Raw genomic sequence first — 22,100 nt, 5'->3', positions numbered from 1 at the left:
AAGTGGAGATTAATCCTGATCAGATACATACAATGGTCTTGGATAGAGTTGTGCTGGAAAAATTTGGACACATTTCCCCCATGATTAATTGGGTGAATTGCACCACAATTCCAGGAGAAGCTTTCAAGGATTCAACACCAAGAAGAGTACTAATCAGACAAAGTTTAGAAGGCTAGAAATTAACAGGCAAACAAACAACATACAAAAGAGGGAGGGGACCTTCACTTAATAGACTGTCAGAGACAAATGCATAAGAAGCCATTAATATGGAGATAGATTTTACTAGGAATTAGCATAAACTGCCCAGTTTGCCCTCTGTTCAGGTCATAGGCGTCATAGAGCCTCTAAAACAGTGGTAGGCAACCTGCGGCTTCCCGTAGCTCCCATTGGCCAGGAACGATGAACCACAGCCACTGGGAGCTGCAGGGGGCCGTGCCTGCAGACGTTCAATGTCTGCAAAATGTCTGGTGGCCCGTAATCACCTTACCCTGATGGGTTGCATGCAGCCCGCGGGCTGCAGGTTGCACACCACTGCTCTAAAATGACACTCTCTAGATAGAACAAAACAATGATTATGGAAATCTATAGAATGACTAACAAAAATTTCCTTCATGAAACAGAGCATATTCCACAAAATCAATAAACCACCTCTGTCATGTGGGATTAGCTCCTTCTATCTATCCTCTCAATCTGTAAAGCCACAACCTTGTTGTCTGTATACTCACCCACCTGTCACCAGAAAACAGATATTTCTTCCTCCACGTTTGGTCACTGGATTCTGTAAAATACTCTAACTTCTCTCCTATACCTTCCTCCCCTTCTCATTTGCCAATTCCTAGTAATCTCTACCTCCAAACTGTAGTCTCATGGACACCCCTGTACATGAAGAGAACAGATAGCTTAGGTCTATTTAATAGACCTCCAGTAGAAAATTGAGGGAGTCTTTCACAGGCACTTTCTTGCCATTGCTTCCATGAGAAGAACCATACAAAGACATCCCATATCATGTAGTAATCCTTAGAAGTAAGTTTCTTCCTGTACTTAAGTAGACTGCTAGCTGGTAAGACTACCCAAAGTTTAGCTTTCAAAGTTCCATGCCGCTAGCTTGAATGTCTGGATTCTGGCAGCATCCACGTAGTTGACATTTCAAGGTGGTAATAGGCAACTAGTAGGAAGCTCTGAGGATATTAGCATTGTCCCCCCATATTTACCCAGACACTTAAGCCAGCAGAAAGAAAGGTTGGAAAATATCTATCAGGCAGCTGGACCACTTGAATGAGTGCTTCTGTCCTCAACGCCATTTTGTCCTAAGAGCTTGATGGAAAACAATTTAGTTTCCTGATGCTTGAAGCAAAATCAACCTCTGGAGTCCCCGTTACCTGAATATTAGGTCTGCAATTCTCTGATTTAGTTTCCACTCCCCTACAGAGGGTTTGGCAGATCAGCCAGTCGACTCAGTGATTTTGTCCTAGATGTAATTCAATTACTCAGTTTCTTCTGTTCTGCCCACGGGAGGATTCTAAGGGATTCCACATTGAGTATGGGACTCCAGAGGCCCTCCTGATGCGTATGCTTTAAAAATACATGATTGTTACTCTGCAGAAAAGCAGATATGAATGTCAGGTGAGCGACGAGACTGCATATTATGCTGCTCGTGTAGCTCAAGTGTAACCAATTTCCTTCTCTGATGAAGACTGTTTGGCCTGTGAAGTAAGTGCTCCCACAAAAGGCTCCTATCCAAAACAAAGTATATGTAGTCACCCTCAATGGAGAAAGATCTGTTAGCGGTTTCTCTGTGGCAGGGGCCAGGATCTTTGCTGTTAAAACACCATTTTGAAGATTTCAAGGGAGAGGGGAATAATTCACTTTTCCTGGCAATCCCAAGTAGATAGGAGCAATAACTGGAGAAGTCTCATGCAATGAAGACCCACTGCACTGTGTCTGTGCAAGAGATAAATTGTATGAGCTGCAGAATCTCCCAGGCTGATGTGGCAGGATTCTTGGATCTGGTACCTGGATCCTGACTACCTAGTCCTAAGAGAGGACCCTGTTGAGGTGGCTATATCTTGGGTAGGCAACAGTAAGCTCTACTCAGAGGGCATAAGGTAAACTGATTTTGTCAGAAAACACCAGAGAGAAAGCAAAATCTTTCAGTAGGCTTCTCTTCACTAGTTTGTTAGCCTTTGGTTTACCACAGCTGGACTTGTGGACAGTTTTGAGACAGGAAAATGATGCTATAGGAGGCAGTCTCCAGCAGACGGAGAAGCAGCAGCCATTAGAGCCAAAGAGCAAGACACTTGGCCTCACACTCACTACTAGAGTAAAGCAGTACTCTGCTGGGGGGTTGGGAGGGAAGTGCCAACCTGCCACTTCTTCTACCAGTCTGGTAATGAGCAGGATACCACCAACAGTACAACCTCTGCTGGGGTTGTGACCATGGGATATCTTCATGTGAAGGTTCCCCTTGAACTGGCCCTGGGCTCTGCTAAGTTACTTGGGTTTGGATGCCCCACTGGGTTCCGCAGGATTGGTTCCTGTTTCAGTGAGGCTCTGATGCCACAATCCCCATGCTCCCAATTCCACTGTTTATCTGACTTTTTGGCTCCACAATCAGATTGGAGGGAAAAAACTTCCCCAAATAACCCCCACATGGGGCACCAAAATAAGGCACTATTCTGTAGCCCAGTGGTTCTCAAACTTTTGTACTGGTGACCCCTTTCACATAGCAAGCCTCTGAGTGCGACCCCCCTTAAAAGTGTTTTTAATTTATAAATATATTTAACACCATTATAAATGCAGGAGGCAAAGTGGGATTTGGGGTGGAGGCGGACATCTTGCGACCCCCCATGTAATATCCTCATGACCCCCTGAGGGGTCCCAACTCCCAGTTTGAGAACCCCTGCTGTAGCCTGTTCAGATCTTCATATTACGATTACACTTCTCCTTCCTTACAGGCTATGGAATAGTCAACACAGACATGAAAATTATCACCAAATAGTCATTTAAGATAACACTCCATAGAGATAAAAGGCAATTCATAATTCAAAACTATTGTTTCAGGCTCTCTGCAGACTCAGGTAGACATCACTGGACTGGTACACGCTGATGACATTTTCAAGATTATCTTCACAAACAGAATAATAAGAGACCTATGTTTCTCCCGTTTAGGAGAGGAAGATGACAACTTTAAAAAAGTACCAGGTTGTCAACCCAGTGTGATCTGGCCTAATTCTAGTCCAACTTGCATAAGAGAAAATCCTTTTATTTTTATGCACAATGCAATACCATCATTTCTACTAAAAGTTGCTCTAGCAATGCTTCCAATCCATAACATACATTTAAAAAAAAAATATCACCAAATGGGATTCAGTAGATTTCATGGGTTCTGGAGGTCAAATCCAATAATGATACTTTTGTTGTTTATATCATCATCAGAATAAAGGGAAATTATTCCTTTGTAATTTAGTACAGCACAACTCATTTCTTAACTAGCTATGATGGCTGCAGCAGCTAAGTTTTCTGAAGCAGGAACATTTTTCTAGTTTAAGAGGAAAAAACTGGACCCAACTTTTAGAAAATGGACAACCCACTCGAGAAAAATCCAGACACTGCAGAAAGTCATAATGGATTTTTTTGGGTCTCTAGACTATGGTTGGAGAACCTCTAGTCTACTACATAAGCTTTAGTAGAAGCTTGCTTAATTAGCATTCTGTAGAAGCATAAGCATTCTGTAGAACCTTGCTTAATTAGTAATAATGATGAGAAAACCTATGGGGAACTACTAAATTCTTCAAGCAACTGAACACAAAAATGTATTGATAAAAAGCCAGTTTAGTGCTAGAAGATACTATTTTGCACGTTGAAGATCAGATGATGACAGTCTCAAGGCTTGTATGCCAGATATACAAAAGTACACTGATCCAAAGTTAATGAGGTTTTCCTACAGGGTTTATTTTCCCCCACTCCCCGTTAAATAAGTTGAGAAAATTTAAATACAGTAAAGAGTTAAACATAGAAGATTTTTTAGAAAAAGGTTTGAAGTTAATGCCAAATAATTATCTGGTCTGCTGTAATATTTTGGATACCCTACCATCATTTTTTTAAAAAGTCCCTTTCATGTCTCTCAATAACAACTCTGCAGGAGATACAGGGTTACCAACAGCTATGGAGGCACTACAGGTTTGGCCTGAAAGTACATTGTAAACAGGTGGCAATTCAATCCCCAAGAGTGATTAATTTCTCCTTATGAATCAAGTTTGGGAAACACGTCCTGGAGTGGGAGTCCCACAGCCCCATCCCGCACAACTCAAGAGTGAACGTGTTCTGGGGTGACAGTTTGAGGGGACGGAGTGCTCCCCCAAAGAAAGAGTGGTTCCAGAAGCCCAGCAGAGACTGAGAATCAGAGAATTACTGTTGTAATAGATTTCAATTTATAATTTTTAATCCAGCATTTGAAAAGTTTCATACCAAGCATGTTAACTACCACATTTTTTGTTGTGCCAACAAGGTTTTCATCACAGCTGGCAGGCTCTGCTCAGAAGAAACCTAGGACTGGAATAACAGAGGGAGCCAAAGACTGAGGTACATTAAAATGAGCTCTGTGTGGGAAGCCTCTACAATGCCAGAGTTGTAACTAGTACTATGAATCTAACTTTCATAAGTACTAAAATTCAGAGAAGCACATACACTACAGTTGTGCAGTCTAGAAAAACCAAGGGATTTAACTGGAAAGAGTGGCTGCTTCTGGTCTTGCTAGTTAGCATTGATTGAATGATGTTGAAATGCCATTTGAAGCACTTCAGTCTGACTGCCATCTTAGATTTTTATTTTGACAGCATTTATTTTGAATGTTTTTGACACATTTTATATGCTACACACACCTCAAGGTGTTTTAGAAAAATGATGAAGCCATTAACTGATACCCTTTGCTTTATCTAATCAATTTCACACAGAATCATAGACTTTAAGGTCAGAAGGGACCATTATGATCATCTAGTCTGACCTCCTGCACAACGCAGGCTACAGAATCTCACCCACCCACTCCTGTATCAAACCTGTGTCTGAGCCACTGAAGTCCTCAAATCATGGTTTAAAGACTTCAACGTGCAGAGAATATTCCAGCAATTGACCCATGCTCCACGCTGCAAAAGGGGGCGAAAAACCCCCATGGCCTCTGCCAATCTGCCCTGGAGGAAAATTCCTTCCCAACCCCAGATATGGCGATCAGTTAAACCCTGAGCATGTGGGCAAGACTCACCAGCCAGACACCCAGGAAAGAATTCTCTGTAGTAACTCAGATCCCACCCCATCTAACATCCCATCACAAGCCATTGGGCATATTTACTGCTAGTAGTCAAAGACCAATCTCATTATACCAGTCCCTCCATAAGCTTATCAAGCTTAGTCTTGAAGCCAGATATGTCTTTTGCCCCCACTACTCCCCTTGGAAGGCTATTCCAGAACTTCACTCCTCTGATGGTTGGAAACCTTAGTCTAACTTCAAGTCTTAACTTCCTGATGGCCAGTTTATATCCATTTGTTCTTGTGTCCACATTGGTACCGAGCTTAAATAATTCCTCTCCCTCCCTGGTCCTCTGATATATTTGTCCTCTGATATATTTGTAGAGAGCAATCATATCTCCCCTCAGCCTTCTTTTGGTTAGGCTAAACAAGCCAAGCTCTTTGAATCTCCTTTCATACGACAGGTTTTCCATTCCTCAGATCATCCTAGTAGCCCCTCTCTGTACCTGTTACAGTTTGAATTCATCCTTCTTAAACATGAGACCAGAACTGCACACAGTATTCCAGATGAGGTCTCACCAGTGCCCTGTATAACGGTACTAACACCTCCTTATCTCTACTGGAAATACCTCGCCTGATGCATCCCAAGACCGCATTAGCCTTTTTTACGGCCATATCACATTGGCAGCTCATAATCATCCTGTGATCAACCAATATTCCAAGGTCCTTCTCCTCCTCTGTTACTTCCAGCTGATGCGTCCCCAACTTATAACCAAAATTCTTGTTATTAATCCCTAAATGCATGACCTTGCACTCTTCACTATTAAATTTCATCCTATTACTATTACTCCAGTTTACGAGGTCATCCAGATGTTCCTGTATGATATCCCGGTCCTTCTCTGTATTGGCAATACCTCCCTGCTTTGTGTCATCCGCAAACTTTATTAGCACATTCCCACTTTTTGTGCCAAGGTCAATAATAAACAGATTAAATAAGATTGGTCCCAAAACCGATCCCTGAGGAACTCCACTAGTAACCTCCCTCCAGCCTGACAGTTCACCTTTCAGTACGACTCGTTGTAAGAACATAAGAACGGCCGTACTGGGTCAGACCAAAGGTCCATCTAGCCCAGTATCTGTCTACCGACAGTGGCCAATGCCAGATGCCCCAGAGGGAGTGAACCTAACAGGCAATGATCAAGTGATCTCTCTCCTGTCATCCATCTCCATCCTCTGACGAACAGAGGCTAGGGACACCATTCTTACCCATCCTAGCTAATAGCCATTTATGGACTTAGCCACCATGAATTTATCCAGTCCCCTTTTAAACATTGTTATAGTCCTAGCCTTCACAACCTCCTCAGGTAAGGAGTTCCTGACTGTGCGCTGCGTGAAGAAGAACTTCCTTTTATTTGTTTTAAACCTGCTGCCTATTAATTTCATTTGGTGACCCCTAGTTCTTGTATTATGGGAATAAGTAAATAACTTTTCCTTATCCACTTTCTCAACATCACTCATGATTTTATATACCTCTATCATATCCCCCCCTAGTCTTCTCTTTTCCAAGCTGAAGAGTCCTAGCCTCTTTAATCTTCCCTCGTATGGGACCCTCTCTAACCCCCTAATCATTTTAGTTGCCCTTTTCTGAACCTTTTCTAGTGCTAGAATCTTTTTTGAGGTGAGGAGACCACATCTGTACACAGTATTCGAGATGTGGGCGTACCATGGATTTATATAAGGGCAATAATATATTCTCAGTCTTATTCTCTATCCCCTTTTTAATGATTCCTAACATCCTGTTTGCTTTTTTGACCGCCTCTGCACACTGCGTGGACATCTTCAGAGAGAACTATCCACAATGACTCCAAGATCTTTTTCCTGACTCGTTGTAGCTAAATTAGCCCCCATCATGTTGTATGTATAGTTGGGGTTATTTTTTCCAATGTGCATTACTTTACATTTATCCACATTAAATTTCATTTGCCATTTTGTTGCCCAATCACTTAGTTTTGTGAGATCTTTTTGAAGTTCTTCACAATCTGCTTTGGTCTTAACTATCTTGAGTAGTTTAGTATCATCTGCAAACTTTGCCACCTCACTGTTTACCCCTTTCTCCAGATCATTTATGAATAAATTGAATAGGATTGGTCCTAGGACTGACCCTTGGGGAACACGACTAGTTACCTCTCTCCATTCTGAGAATTTACCATTAATTCCTACCCTTTGTTCCCTGTCCTTTAACCAGTTCTCAGTCCATGAAAGGACCTTCCCTTTTATCCCATGACAGCTTAATTTACGTAAGAGCCTTTGGTGAGGGACCTTGTCAAAGGCTTTCTGGAAATCTAGTTTCCCCTTTAACCAGTTCCTTATTCACCTTTCAATTTTCATACTGATCCCCATCTTTTCCAATTTAGCTAATAAATTCCCCATGTGGAACCATATCGAATGCCTTACTGAAATCGAGGTAAATTAGATCCACTGCATTTCCTTTGTCTAAAAAATCTGTTACTTTCTCAAAGAAGGAGATCAGGTTAGTTTGGCATGATCTACCTTTTGTAAAACCGTGTTGTAATTTGTCCCAATTACTGTTGACCGCAATGTCCTTAACTACTTTCGCCTTCAAATTTTTTTCCAAGACCTTGCATACTACAGATGTCAAACTAACAGGCTTGTAGTTGCCTGGATCACTTTTTTTTCCTTTCTTAAAGATTGGAGAATTGCTAACAGTTCCTATCATATGGTACAACCCCTGAGTTTACAGATTCATTAAAAATTCTTGCTAATGGGGTTGCAATTTCATGTGCCAGTTCCTTTAATATTCTTGGATGAAGATTATCTGGGCCCCCCGATTTAGTCCTATTAAGCTGTTGGAGTTTGGCTTCTACCTCAGATGTGGTAATATCTGCCTCCATATCCTCATTTCCAATTGTCATCCCTACCATTATCCCCAAGACCCTCATTAGCCTCATTAAAGACTGAGGCAAAGTATTTGTTTAGATATTGGGCCATGCCTACATTATCCTTAATCTCCACTCCATCCTCAGTGTTTAGCGGTCCCACTTCTTTGTTTTCTTCTTATTTATATGGCTATAGAACCTTTTACTATTCGTTTTAATTCCCTTTGCAAGGTCCAACTCTACATGGCTTTTGGCCTGTTTCACTTTATCCCTACATGTTCTGACCTCTATAAGGTAGCTTTCCTTGCTTATCACTCCCATCTTCCACTCCCTGTAGGCTTTCTGCTTTTTCTTAATCACCTCTCTGAGATGCTTGCTCATCCAGCTTGGTCTACAACTCCTGCCTATGAATTTTTTCCCCTTAATCTCCAAACTGGACCCATCCTGGAATTTGGCTTTATTAATGAAGAAAACAATAAGATAATAGAATGATCAGCTCAAATCTTCTCAGAACTTAGGAGAAACTGCTCTGTACACACCATGAAACCTCTATGCAAAATAATAAATTGACACAAATCAGATGTCAAGAATTATAACATTCAAAAACCAGTCGGATAACACTTCAACTTCCCTGGTCACTCAATTACAGACCTCAAAGTCGCAATACTCCAAACAAAAAAACTTCAAAAACAGGCTCCAATGAGAAACTGCAGAGTTGGAATTAATTTGCAAACTGGACACCATTAAATTAGGCTTGAATAAAGACTGGGAGCGAATGGGTCATTACACAAAGTAAAACCTATTTCCCCATGCTAATTTTTTCCCCCTACTGTTACTCACACCTGCTTGTAAACTGTTGGAAATGGGCCATCCTGATTATCACTACAAAAGCTTTTTTTCCCCTCCTGCTGATAATAGCCCACCTTAACTGATTACTCTCGTTATAGTTAGTATGGCAACACCCATTTTTTCATGTCATGTGTGTGTATGTATGTGTATATATATAAATCTTCCTACTGTATTTTCCACTGTATGCATCTGAAAAAGTGGGTTTTAACCCATGAAAGCTTATGCTCAAATAAATGTGTTAGTCTCTAAGGTGCCACAAGCACTCCTTGTTCTTTTTGCTAATGTAGAGAGCCACCCCACTTCCTTAATATCCCGATTTAACTCTACAAATTAGAAAACTCATCTAATTATCTGCAAACGGAGACAGCTTTGAAGTATTAAGAACTTAATAGGAAATGGATCCCAGAATTACCAGATATTCTAAAATTACTAGGAAAAAAATAAGGTCCTGCCTGTGTCTCTGTAGCTTTCGTTTACTAACTCCTCAATTTCATATTATGCAAATGTTGTCCCTAATAATTAAAGCGCTCTCAAGTGTAGATACAAGGACAATTTTCTGACCCATCATGGGACACATTATGGAGTGTCAACAAAAATCATAAGATTCAGTTGTTTATTTTCCAATCAAGATTTGAGATACCAGCCAAAATGTTCTTTGCAGGTCTCATAATCATTGTTTGTTGGTGCTCCAGAACTAATCCCTGGGAGTCAAGACTGCCCTAAATTCAGAGTTCTGGAATGACAAACGTACTGTCCTTTCCTGGGTACAAATCATCCTTAGCCTCTGGCCATAGGATCTAGTCCAAAATGATATTTTAAGAGACGTATCAGCTCTGCCCTCAAGAGGGAATACAAGAAACAGAAAAGCTCAGTAAATATAGTTAGTTTTGATTAAACCAAAACCCACTTCTATCTTAAATAACCAATCGGGTATTCAGGCATCAGCAAATTAGCCTATGGGAAATAAGGTAGAGTAATATAAAAGGAGCATTGTAAACATAAGTTCAGGTACTATACTTGTTGCCAAATCTCCATTACCATTTTTGCAGTTTTAGTCACCTTTACCAATTTTAAGTGCTTTTCTTTTCCTCTTGCTGTGTGAATGACCCACACAAACAGGAGAAACTGATCTAAGCTGTACAATTGCTACTTTAATAAAAATGAACTGTAAAGTAATTGCTTTACCATACAAAAAAAGAAAAGGTTGCACCCCTCATTTCTCATCTTCCAGGGAACAGTCATCCACTGCACCCAAACATACCAATCGCATGAAGGGCAAACTCATTCATATGTTTCTTTCCCTTATTTTTACTACCCCACAGGCAGAAGTGTTACTAGGTGACCACTTTTGGGGAATGTGCTCAGTGGGAGCTGCCACTCCCCCCCAGCCACGCTACTGACTACGTCACACAAACCTTTGGTGTATCAGCTTAGCACAGACCAACCATCCCACTGTGCTAAATAAAGGCTACAGTGATACAGGACACAGTCCTGCAGAGTGCCTCACTAAGGTACCCAAAATTTACATGGAAAGGCAATTTTAGCCCATAATAAGAGATGAGGAATGGAAATGATTCAGTGAATAGATAGAAACATTACTCTTAATAGATCTGTTCTTTTAGTCCTCTTTAAGAGCGTTTCAATATATTATACTCAAGAGGTCAAAATTGGGCCAGATTTTACAAGGCCAGAAATATGATCATGAAATAGCAGAATAATTATTATTTGAATGCTAATATTTCTCAAACCCCTCCATTACTTTGACATAACCATAAAAAATAAAATCAGAGCTAACTTCAACACTGCTGTTATTGTAGCAAAAAGCGAGATTCAAAAGGCTTTTAAAAAGCTGTCTCTAGACTTACTGAACAAGACAAATTAGGTTTCACGGATCAGGCACAACTAATTAGGAATCTTTTAGTTTTATTAGCCAGTCATTGACATTGGGAATTATAATCTTGATTACCCAATGGTCTCAAAAGGCTACCCAAAACTTTTCAAACAATCAGGGACCTAACCCAGCAGACTGAAGTCTGTGCAGATTGCAGAACTCCTGACACATTCCCCAAAGGCTTGTGGCTCTGGAGGACAAGTGCTGGTCAATCATGAGGATCATACTCAGCTTTTGGCTAGCCAACCTTCAGGTAACTGAGGTCTGGACTGGAGTCTGCTTCTTGGATTTTTCTGTGCACAATCTCTTTACATTATGAAAGGCTCGGCCATATTCTTTCAAGGGCTCTGTTTGACAGTGCTAAAGCAATTTTCTATACATCTCAAAGCAATGCTAACACAGCAGCTTATATTCTCTCCTTCAAAAGAACGCTTTCTACTATTTACTTCCACAGTAGGTGAAGAGAAAAGTTAAGCCCCAATGAGTTGACCTGCCATAGATGGGTGCCATAATACATTACAAATTGAACTCAGACAAATCTTTAAAAAAACCAACACATTTTATTGTATTTGGGAAGACTACAGATGCCCGAGAACTAAAGGGCTGCCTGATCACAGCTATTCACGTACGTACACACACACACACACAGACTAATAAATATAACAGTATGTGCACACGTACGCTCGTGTTGAAAATCTTTCAAAACCAACATTGGATGACCAGCCACTGTAAAGCCCTGAACATGTTTCTATTGTACACTCTTCTCTAACTACATTTCTCTATTTCTTTGAAACAATAAAGGAAGACTACAATTCTCACTTGTGAGGGACTCACTGCTTCAAAGAGATGTAACCCAATTCTCTCTCATCCTACTAGTGATCTTATTTAACAAAGACCACATGGCAATCAGAAAAATTTCTATCAAGGAATGTAGGATATAGGTTTGTGCCAGTCATTAACACTGGTGCAGCACTGCTTACAAAGTAAATAAAGGCTGCCACCTTGTGGATTGAGGACTACAGAACTGGCTAAATGAGAACACCACAATGCAGAGGGGTAAAACCTCAACAAAACATTGGGATGGAGTGGGAAAGGGAGTAAAAAAAAAAAAAAGGGGGGTACCTGTTTAAGAAATTTGCCTTTTGGGTTCAAACCACATTCCTCTCATTACAAAACCCGCAATCATACATCCAAGACTCGGTTTATGGATTTATTTCAGTGGTTTTCAACCCTTTTTTCATTTGCAGACTCCTAAAAAATTTCTAATGGAGGTGTGGATCCCTTTGGAAATCTTAGATGGTCTGCAGGCAGGTTGAAGACCATGGATTTATTTTGATAGAAAATAATCATTTTAAATTGTTTTACATTACTCTTGAAATAATTATACTACAACTTCTGTATACTTACAATCTACCACTCTTCATTAAAAAACATTAAATGGAGTACTGATAATTGTTTTTGTATTTTGTTAGTAATTTATTTTGATATTTTGTTCTGAATGAGAAGGTTCTATTGGCCTAGGTTCATTATCTACTTCATTTCTTCAGTTATGTGCTCTCCGTGCTCTTTTCTTAACTACCACCCCTTCCTGCCCTGCCACAACATGCAATTTTATGTACTTCTAAATGTACTTCCATTTTTGAAAGTACTGGAAACACTATTTGGCAGTCCTCTTCTTTGGAAACTGAAAAATGACTAGCTCTTGAAGAATTTTCTTTTTAAATAAACAGGAAGTTCCACAGAGGGCAGTTATTTAAGTCCAATGGGCATACTCCAAAGACAAATTTTAAAGGTACTGCATGCACACACACTATTCCAACTTGTGACAGCTTATTTTATATCAATTTCTTATTTACCAGAGTGAAAATAAATTTTTACTTTTTAATATTAAAATTACTTGATTCTTGCTTGCTTTAAGACTTATATTCTTAAAACAAGTATCTTGATAGTAAGTATTTGCAAAAAATGGACAAGATTCGCTTTTCTGTAGCATATACTGACAGCAAGCTTAGGATCTACTTATTGGACCAGTTCAACTAGACATTTCTCCCCAACCCATCCCACATCACCTTTATCACTGACGTTTAAGAAAAAAGCCCCCTGACTTTCACCCACCCAGTCACTGCTGAACTGTCCCTTTCTACCACCTTGAGTTGCCACCTCTCCAAAACATGAGTCCCATTACCACTTTGGATGGACTTTTTCTGAAGTTGCAGATTCTATCAGTTGGAAACAGAGAAATGGATAGTAAAAGGCAGAAAGTAGGGGTTACTGATGAGAGTTTTAAAGAACTATATACTGTTCTTGGTTGCAGCTTCAACTTTAAAAAGGAACAGCTTAGGTACTTGAAAGCCAACAGGGCTTCCAGGGGGCAACATACTTTCTCAGTGTTGTCATATTTACTCAAATATAGGATCCATGTCAGTAAATCACTGAAATACATACTAAAAGCTAAGCACTTTGAAAGCCCAACTCAGCTTTGAAGGGACTACTCACATACTTAAAATTAAACACATGTTGACATGCTTTGCTAAATCAGAGCTACTAGTAGAAAAAATATGAAATTGTAAGATCAAATTATTTTCTTGGTTAAAATCAGCAATATCTAACAGCAACAGCTAAGCACTAGTCTGAAACAGGTAGAAAGGGGACCCAAAAAAATCTTAGCTTTAACACTGTTAAAAGCATCACTGTCATTGTACCATGAATCAAATTCCTTCAAAGAAAATAGTGAGATTTTATTGCCATTCCAGTATTTTCTAACCAATTACCATTCTTGCAAAATGCCCAGGAAGGGCACAAGAGCAAGATCCACTCCAATATGAACTCAGTGGCTAAAGAAACTTGTCTATACCACAGGATGATTTCTATCTGCATCTCACTGCAGCCACCATGAACTTAATCAGTACAGGTTAAACGTATGTCACATTGGTGATAATTGTATTTTGACCTCCATGGCTAATTTAGCCATTATACATTCTAGTTATATAATGCATAGTAAAAATGCACCATGATTTGTTTGCACAAAATCTAAAGTTTCTTGGGGCCTTCAACAAATATTCAGATTGATCTAAGGTACTTATCAGAGGTTTGCAGTGTAGTTTTCAATTGTTCACTATCAAACTGGGGGACATACCCTAGTGGGATCTCGCAGGGGTCTGTCCTTGGTTCAGTATTAATTCAATATTTTCATTCATTACTTGAATAAAGGAGTGAAGAGTGTGCTTATCAAATTTGTGGATGAAATCAAGGTGGAAGGGGTTGCAAGAACTTTGGAGGAGGACAAGATTTGAATTCTTAATGTCTTGATAAATTGGAAAATTTGTCTAAAGTCAACAAGATGAAATTCAATAAAGACAAATGCAAAATACTACATTTAGGAAGGAAAAAATCAAATGCAGAAACAAAATGAGGAATAACTGACTAGGTGGTAGTATCGCTGAAAAGGATCTGGGGGTTATAGAGGATTGCAAATTGAACAAGAGACAACAATGTGATGCAGCTCCAAAAAAGGCGAATATTCTGGGGTAGAAGTGCCATATGTAAAACATGGGAGGTAACGGTTCTGTTCTACTTAGCACTGATGAGGCCCTCACAGCTGGAGTATTATGTCCAGTTTGGGACACTGCACTTTAAGATGAGGACAAACTGGAGAGAGAGTCCAGAGGGGAGCAACAAAAAATGCTAAAAGGTTTAGAAAACCTATGAGGAAAGGTTAAAAAGACTGTAGGGGGACCTGATAAGTCTTCAAATATGTTCAAAGCTGTTATGAAGAAGATTTTGATCAATTGTTCTCCATGTCCACTGAAGGTAGGACAAGTAGTAATGGGCTTAATCTGCAGCAAGAGAGATTTAGGGTGGATATGGAAAAAATAGGGCTGTCAATTAATCGCTGTTAACTCACGCGATTAACTCAAAAAAATTAACTGTGATTAAAAAAAATAATCGCACTGTTAAACAGAATATCAATTTAAATTAAATATTTTTGATGTTTTTCTACATTTTCAAATATATTCATTTCTATTACAACACAGAATACAAAGTGTACAGTACCCACTTTATATTAGTTTTTATTACAAATACTTACACTGTAAAAATGATAAACAAAAGAAATAGTATTTTTGAATTGGTGGTTGAAGCATGAAGGGAAATATGAACCTTTAGCGCATCTGGCATGTAAATATCTTGTGACACCAGTTACAACAGTGTCATGCAAACGCCTGTTCTCACTTTCAGGTGAGGTTGTAAACAAGAAGCGGGCAGCATTATCTCCTGCAAATGTAACCAAACTTGGTCCTACTTCAGTCAATTGCTCAGACAAACAAGTGGACTTGTAGGCTCTAAAGATTTACATTGTTTTATTTTTGAATGCAGTTATTTTTTGTACATAAAATTCTACATTTGTAAGTTCAACTTTCATGATAAAGAGATTGCACTACAGTACTTGTATTCATCATCATGTTCCTATTACACCTCTGGCATTTAGGGCAGTGACGAAGCTCCTCCACTCCTGTCTGTTTCTGGCAAATCTTCCAATGGTTCCCCAGCAGTGCTGCAGGTTTTTCAGCTCAGCTTCCACAGCTCTTTGCCATGTTTTCAGGCAGCCCCGTTTTCGCTTGCCTTCGGGTGTCCATCTTATTGCTACTCTGGTGATGGAATCAGTTTCCATCTAAGGCACACGACCGATCCATCTCCAACACCTCCTGGCAATGATGGTGTTCAGATCCCTCTTGGCTGCACTGTGTCAATGGATCTTGGTTTGAGATTGTTCTGGGCCAAAAGGTACAGAGGATTTTTCTGAGGCAGGTTGTATGGAATGAAGACAGTTTAGACATGTCATACTTTCTCATTCCCCAGCATTCTGCACTATAAAGTAGTGTTGAAAGTACGTAGCCCTGAAATCTTGAGTTTGGTTTTGGTGTTGTATTTAGATGCTTTCCAGACTGTATTTAAGCTCCTAAAGGTGTTCCTGGCTTTATTGATTTTGTTCCGACTGATGGTACTGCCCAAGTATGTTTTTCTACATTGGTGAGAACATAATCCTCTATCCGTACTGGTGATGGTTAGGAAATATGAAAGGTCATGATCTGTGTCTTAGTGCAGTTGATTTTCAGTCTAATTTGCTGGCTGAATACACTGAGTCGAGTTGTTTTTTCTTTTATATGGTGTTGGGTATGTGACAGGAGAGCAACATCTGCGAAGTCCAAGTCTTCAAGGGATGAGAAGAGTGACCATTTAATGCCTCTTGGCATGTCTTCTGTTGTACGCCACATTACCCAGTCGATGGCAATGTTGAAGAGGATTGCAGACATGACATATCCCTGACATACTCCTGTTTTGACTTCAAAACTGAACTCTCTGTGATCAACACTGCATGTAAAGTTGAAATAGAAGCTTTTGATGAGGTTGATTATACAGAAAGGAATTCCATATGCCCGCAAAATGGGCCATAGGCTGGTCCTGTGAATGCTATCAAAAGCCTTCTCAAAGTCTATGAAATTTATGTAGAGTTGCCAATGACATTCTAAGTACTGTTCTATAATGTTTCATAGAGTGAAGATCTGGTCTGTGCATCCTCGCCCTTTCCAAAAACCAGCTTGCTCTTTTCTAAGAACACTATCAACTGCCTCTGATATATGCTGGACTATGATCTTACACAATACTTTGCTTGGCACAGATAAAAGTGTGATACCACGCCAGTTATTACAATCACAATCACAGAGTTCTTTTCTTTGATATCTTCACTATAACCCCATTGGGCAACTCATCTGGCACTTTTTCCCTTTCCCAGACTGATATAAATAGAGGGGCCAGGATAGATGCTGCTAATTTAGGATTTACCTTGAACAATTCTGCATTCAAATTATCCTTGCCAGAAGCTTACCCATTTTATTTATATTTATAAATATATATATAGGAAAGGGTATATAATTTTAAGGGTATTATTTCTTTTGTTTTTTACAGTGCAAATATTTGTAATAAAAATAAATATAAAGTGAGCACTGCATACTTTATATTGTGTTGTAATTGAAATCAATATATTTGAAAACATAGAAAACATTCAAAAATATTTAAATAAATGGTATTATATTAACAGTGTGATTAATCATGCAATTAAATCATGATTAATTTTTTTAATCACTTGACAGCCCTTGGGGAAAAATAAATAAAAAGATAGCTAACTACTGAAACACGTTACCAAGGTAGGCTGCAGAACCCCTGCCATTGGAGGTTTAAGAAAAGGTTAGACACAGTGTTGGTTAGGGATAGTCTAAATATACCGTATTTTCCGGCGTATAGGGTGACGGGGCGTATAAGACGACCCCCTAATTTTACAGTTAAAATATAGGTTTTGGCCTACATTCGCCCTATAAGACGACCCCCCCTTCCGAGGGGGGGAGCCCAGAGCCTTTTAAATCCCAGCCGCGGCCGGGAATTAGAGGGCTCTGGGCTGCCCGCTGCGGCGGGGAGCCCAGAGCCTTTTAAATCCCAGCAGTGGCGGGGAGTCAGAAGGCTCCGGGCTGCCCACCGCGGCAGGCAGCACAGAGCCTTTTAAATCCCAGCCGCGGCCGGGAATCAGAGGGCTCTGGGCTGCCCGCTGCGGCGGGGAGCCCAGAGCCTTTTAAATCCCAGCCGCGGCGGGGAGTCAGAAGGCTCCGGGCTGCCCGCCGTGGCGGGCATCACAGAGCCTTTTAAATCCCAGCCGTGGCCGGGAGTCAGAAGGCTCCGGGCTGCCCGCCGCGGCGGGCAGCGCAGAGCCTTTTAAATCCCAGCCGCGGCCGGGAGTCAGAAGGCTCCGGGCTGCCCGCTGCGGCGGGGAGCTCAGAGCCTTTTAAAGCCCAGCCGCCCGCTGTTATACCCGGCGTATAAGACGACTTCTGATTTTGGGGGGTTGTTTTTTAATATAGAAAGTCGTCTTATACGCCTCCTCCTACAGCCCTCTGCTTCTTTCGTTTTCAACACAGGGATTTAAGATTTCCACTGGTCCCACAAGGGTTTTAAATTCAGTGTCTTGACAGATGTTAGAGTAAAATTTACAAAAAGGCAGCAGTCCAGTGTTTACAGTTCAATGACAACCAATGAGTTTACCAAACATTGGGTGGGGTGGGGGGGGGCCACAATCATACACAAGTACAAGATTATGGCATTGCAACTGAAAAGAGCTCAGTGCTCTCAGTCTTATTTGGCAATCTCCTCATTGCATCGCGTATTTCACTTGCACCACATTGCTTACCTGGATACTATGCTGGAGCCATTATAGAGATCGCTAGCATAAGACAGTGTTGCCAAAGGTCGGACGGAATTGTAGCGAGTGAACTTGGATAGGCACTCCTGAAATTCATCCAGCTGGCTTGTGGTTCTGCTGTCATCTAGACAAAGGTAGCAGAATTGTTGTTGATGGAAAAGAAAGAATAAGAGGGAGGTAAATAAAGTTTAACAGTAAACAAAAAATCCTAAGGCTTAAGTAGTCACATGACATTTCCTAGGCAAGGCATCTGGGGATGAACACTTGTCAACAAACATATTAACTGACTTTTCACTTCAGCACACACCTCTGAATACTAGTTCACTTTAGTGGAAAATACGTCTTTATAATACCATGTTAGAAGAGACTACAGTAAAAGCTTTATCATCTGGCACATTGGGGGAAATGGGGGGTGCCGGTAAGTGAAAAATTCCGGTTAACTAAGAGAGAGAGAGAGGGGGGATGTGGGAGGGGGATTGGGGTGCAGAAAGGTTTTGGGGTGCCAGATCCAGGGGGCACTCACCTCAGGCAGCTCCCCGCAAGCGACGACCTTTCCTTGCTGCTCCTAGGCAGAGGCTCAGCAGGCGGCTCTGCACGCTGTTTCCTCCTGCAGGCACCATCCCTGCAGCTCCCATTGGCCACAGTTCCCAGCTAATGGGAGCTGCAGAGCGGAACTTGGGATGGGGCAGAGGTGAGCACCCCTCATATCCGGTACGCCGAAACGCCTTCCGTGCCGCAACCCCCTGCCCCGAGCCCCCTCCCACACCCAAACTTCCTCCCAGAGCCTGCACCCCGCACCCCCTCCTGCACACCCAACTCCTCATGGCCGTTCCTCCACCTAGGAGCAGCAGGGACATGTTGCCACTTCTGGGCAGCCACATGGAGCCAGGTAGGGAGCCTACCAGCCCCATCCCAATCGGATTATAAACTGGACTTTCTATGAAGATTAGAAATGCTGATTTATAGAGCTTTCCAGTTGGTACAGGGCCTGATAACAGTTTTTACTGTATTATACTACTTCTATCAAGAACCATGAACATGCCCTCCCTTGTGTAAAAGTCCACCAATTTTATGTAAAGGCAGAGGTCCTGGGTGATGAGGATTACCATTACTTAAAACAAAAATTGATACAAGTGTAAGCAAACCTATGTACCATCAAGAATATGTACAGTTACAACATGCTATAGAGGTAAACTCATTTATCTTTCTCCAGCTCCCAATGCAATATGCTCTAAAGAGATAGTCTATTATACTAAAGAAATGATTATAGAAAATTTTCCCTCTCACTCCAAAAGCAGAGCTAATAGAGTGTGGAAAAACCCACAAAATAGAGATGCCTGCCTTACAAACTCGATGCAAAATTATGTCCTTCTGTAGTCAGGGAAAATTAAATCAACTTGAAATACAATGACATGAAAAATATTTGGTGGAAAATTGAAAGTGGCAACTATAGAAGTTAATAAAATACAGTAAGCAATAAAAAAAGACAAAAATCCAAATTCCTCCTGAGTCATAACTTTAATCACTATGAATAGAGGAGTTTAATCATTTTGTTGTTAAGATTTCCCATAGAATAAAACACTTATTGTGGTGCCAGACAGATGAGCTAGCCTTCATAAAATGATCGAGTACCAGAAACCAACAGGCTGAGATTATAGCCTTCAGGTTTGTAATACCCACCAGAATTGGTAAGAATTATACTTTGCCTTCTCAAACAGGCCCAAGAGGAGGAAGCTCACTTTTGCATTGTGCATCAAAGTGATGTACCAACAATTTCAACTACTGAGTCTAACAACCATCACCACCCTTACACCTAGAACATGTGTCAGCCCAAAGCCGTTCACAAACAATCCAGTATACTGGTACATACCATACATTTCACCCACCACTCAAATATAGTAACTTTCGGGGTGAAGTGCAGCAGCTATTAGTAGTACATACCAACAGCATACTTACAGTTGAGAATAAAAATGCATTGAACCATTAAAAAGTTACAGCTCAGTGGTGTAAAGGGAAAGGATAGCTCACCTTAGCAGAACTTTCTGAATGTTTTGTGGGAGTGAAGAGAGCAAGGACAGCATAATACTGACTGCCCATGGAAAAGTACTGGAAGGGGAAAAAAAACGCTTTCTGCACTCTCCCAAATTCCTGTCCCTCAAATATCGAGAGAGACCATTTCAATCCCAGCTCTACATCCCAGCTGCATTTTAAAATATAGTCAGTAAGAGTGACATTTTAATGTCTATATTAAAAAGGGGAGAAGGAAACAGGGTTAGAAGAGCCCTGCGTGGATACAAAATTTGTATCTGCATCTGATCGGTAAAATGGTCCGCTGACATATAAAGCGGATATCTGCAGGGCTCTAAATACAAAAATCATATCCGCATCCAATCCGTGATCTGCAAAAATGGTCTGTGGCTATCCGCACAGATGTTTGAAGGTATTGGCTCTGTGTCTCTAGAGTCTTTCACAGTTGCTCTTTTCACCCTGATTAAAGTCCCAATTTAAATAAAACAAGGGCCTGCACCAGACTTTTTTTGTGGGGGATTCTACTGGAGGGAGAGATGGTTTGAGAAGAAGAAAGCAGGTGAACACCAGCGGGTGTCTTCAGAAAGATGTTTTGATGTAAGTGTCAGTCAATGGTGGAAGCAAAGAAGGAGCTATTCTTCCATTTCCCTCAAATCTAGAGATCATGTACCTCTTTCTTCTCTAATGTATTTTATACCCAGACCTGCAAATTGAGATGCTACTTTTCAAGATGTTTCCCCTGTCAAAGTGAAAGGCACATCATAATTAAAGCTATTCCCTACCACCACCACCTCTAACTACAGGACAGTCAAAGCTCTTGCACAAAACTTCTCTATTCATTTTGTATGACAGTTCGTACACCACCTCTTTATACTACAGATGTTTAAATAAATAGGAACAGCAGAATTTAAACTAAACTTTTTTTTTTTTTTTAAAGAAAGGAATCCCTGGGAACCCCTGCTGTTCCTTGACATATGGGAAAAAGCACTGCCACATAGACACTTCTACTATCCCAGGTCTCCCCACAAAGAACATTATCACCTCACGCCAGTTCTACAGCTGGCTCAGATACCAGTCATGGCTCTGACCCAAGAACTCCATGTCGCCAACTATTTTAATTTCCATAGGGAGTCACGCACCTCACACATCCCTTTGTCACCAGCCAAAATTCATATCAGACAGCTGAAATTCCCAGGCAGACTCCTGCAGGGCACTAGTTCTGTTTTTTCTTAAACTGGAGCAGCAACAGAAGCTAGCCAGGTTGGATAAAAATCAATTTTTAAAAATTTAAATCAGATTTTTTAAATAAAATGCTTTTTGAGGAAAAACCTACCTAAAGATGGTTTTAATTGAGATATCTTTGAGCTATAATGTATCTTATTATGGAATAGGGATTATAAATTCTAATTCTATAGAATGAGGCAATATATTCATGTAATGTTTAAGAAAAGTTTTGTAAATGAGTTCCAATAGTTCATGGATTAGAGAGACCCAATCTTTTGGGGTTCCAGGGGCTTCTGTATAGATTATTTAGATTAATCTTTCTATCTACCCAATGGGACTCAGTGTTCAGTTAAGAAGATACCATTAGAGATGCTTAGTTTTGCAGTTCTCAAAAAGTGGATAATATACTTGTTAACAGCAAAGATGTTTTTAAATAAATAAATTCATATATAAAGGTGAGAAATAGCAGACCTCAACCCTATTGTCCCTCTGCAAATTTGTGTCCATCCCGTACCTCTTTCTAAAAGTGCACAGTTTCAAAAAATTCATTGAATAGAAGATTGTTGGGGGCAGAATAGATCTGGACGAGAAGTCTGGAGATAAGTGTGAGAAGGGAGGAACAGGCAATAGAAACAAAAGCGAAACTGTTTGAGCAGCATATCCCAGAAGTCTTGAGGTCTTTCTGAGTGTAGCCTTCATTGATTTGAGATACAACATTTCCCTT

The 22,100-nt window shown here is 40.5% G+C and overlaps 1 protein-coding gene across 3 annotated transcripts in view; it reads right to left on the bottom strand.

The window, feature by feature from the left end:
- The window catches only part of COP1 (COP1 E3 ubiquitin ligase), a 198,974-nt gene that overhangs the window by 112,994 nt on the left and 63,880 nt on the right, over positions 1-22,100 (bottom strand). For all 3 annotated transcript variants that reach the window (XM_045028092.1, XM_045028090.1, XM_045028091.1), the window contains exon 11: positions 18,113-18,248. In XM_045028092.1, the coding sequence (XP_044884027.1) occupies positions 18,113-18,248 (136 nt within the window). The remainder of the gene's footprint in view (positions 1-18,112; positions 18,249-22,100) is intronic.

The sequence above is a fragment of the Mauremys mutica genome, chromosome 8 (assembly GCF_020497125.1).
Source record: "Mauremys mutica isolate MM-2020 ecotype Southern chromosome 8, ASM2049712v1, whole genome shotgun sequence".
Lineage (NCBI taxonomy): Eukaryota > Metazoa > Chordata > Testudines > Geoemydidae > Mauremys > Mauremys mutica.
This window is presented reverse-complemented; position numbering and strand designations above follow the sequence as displayed.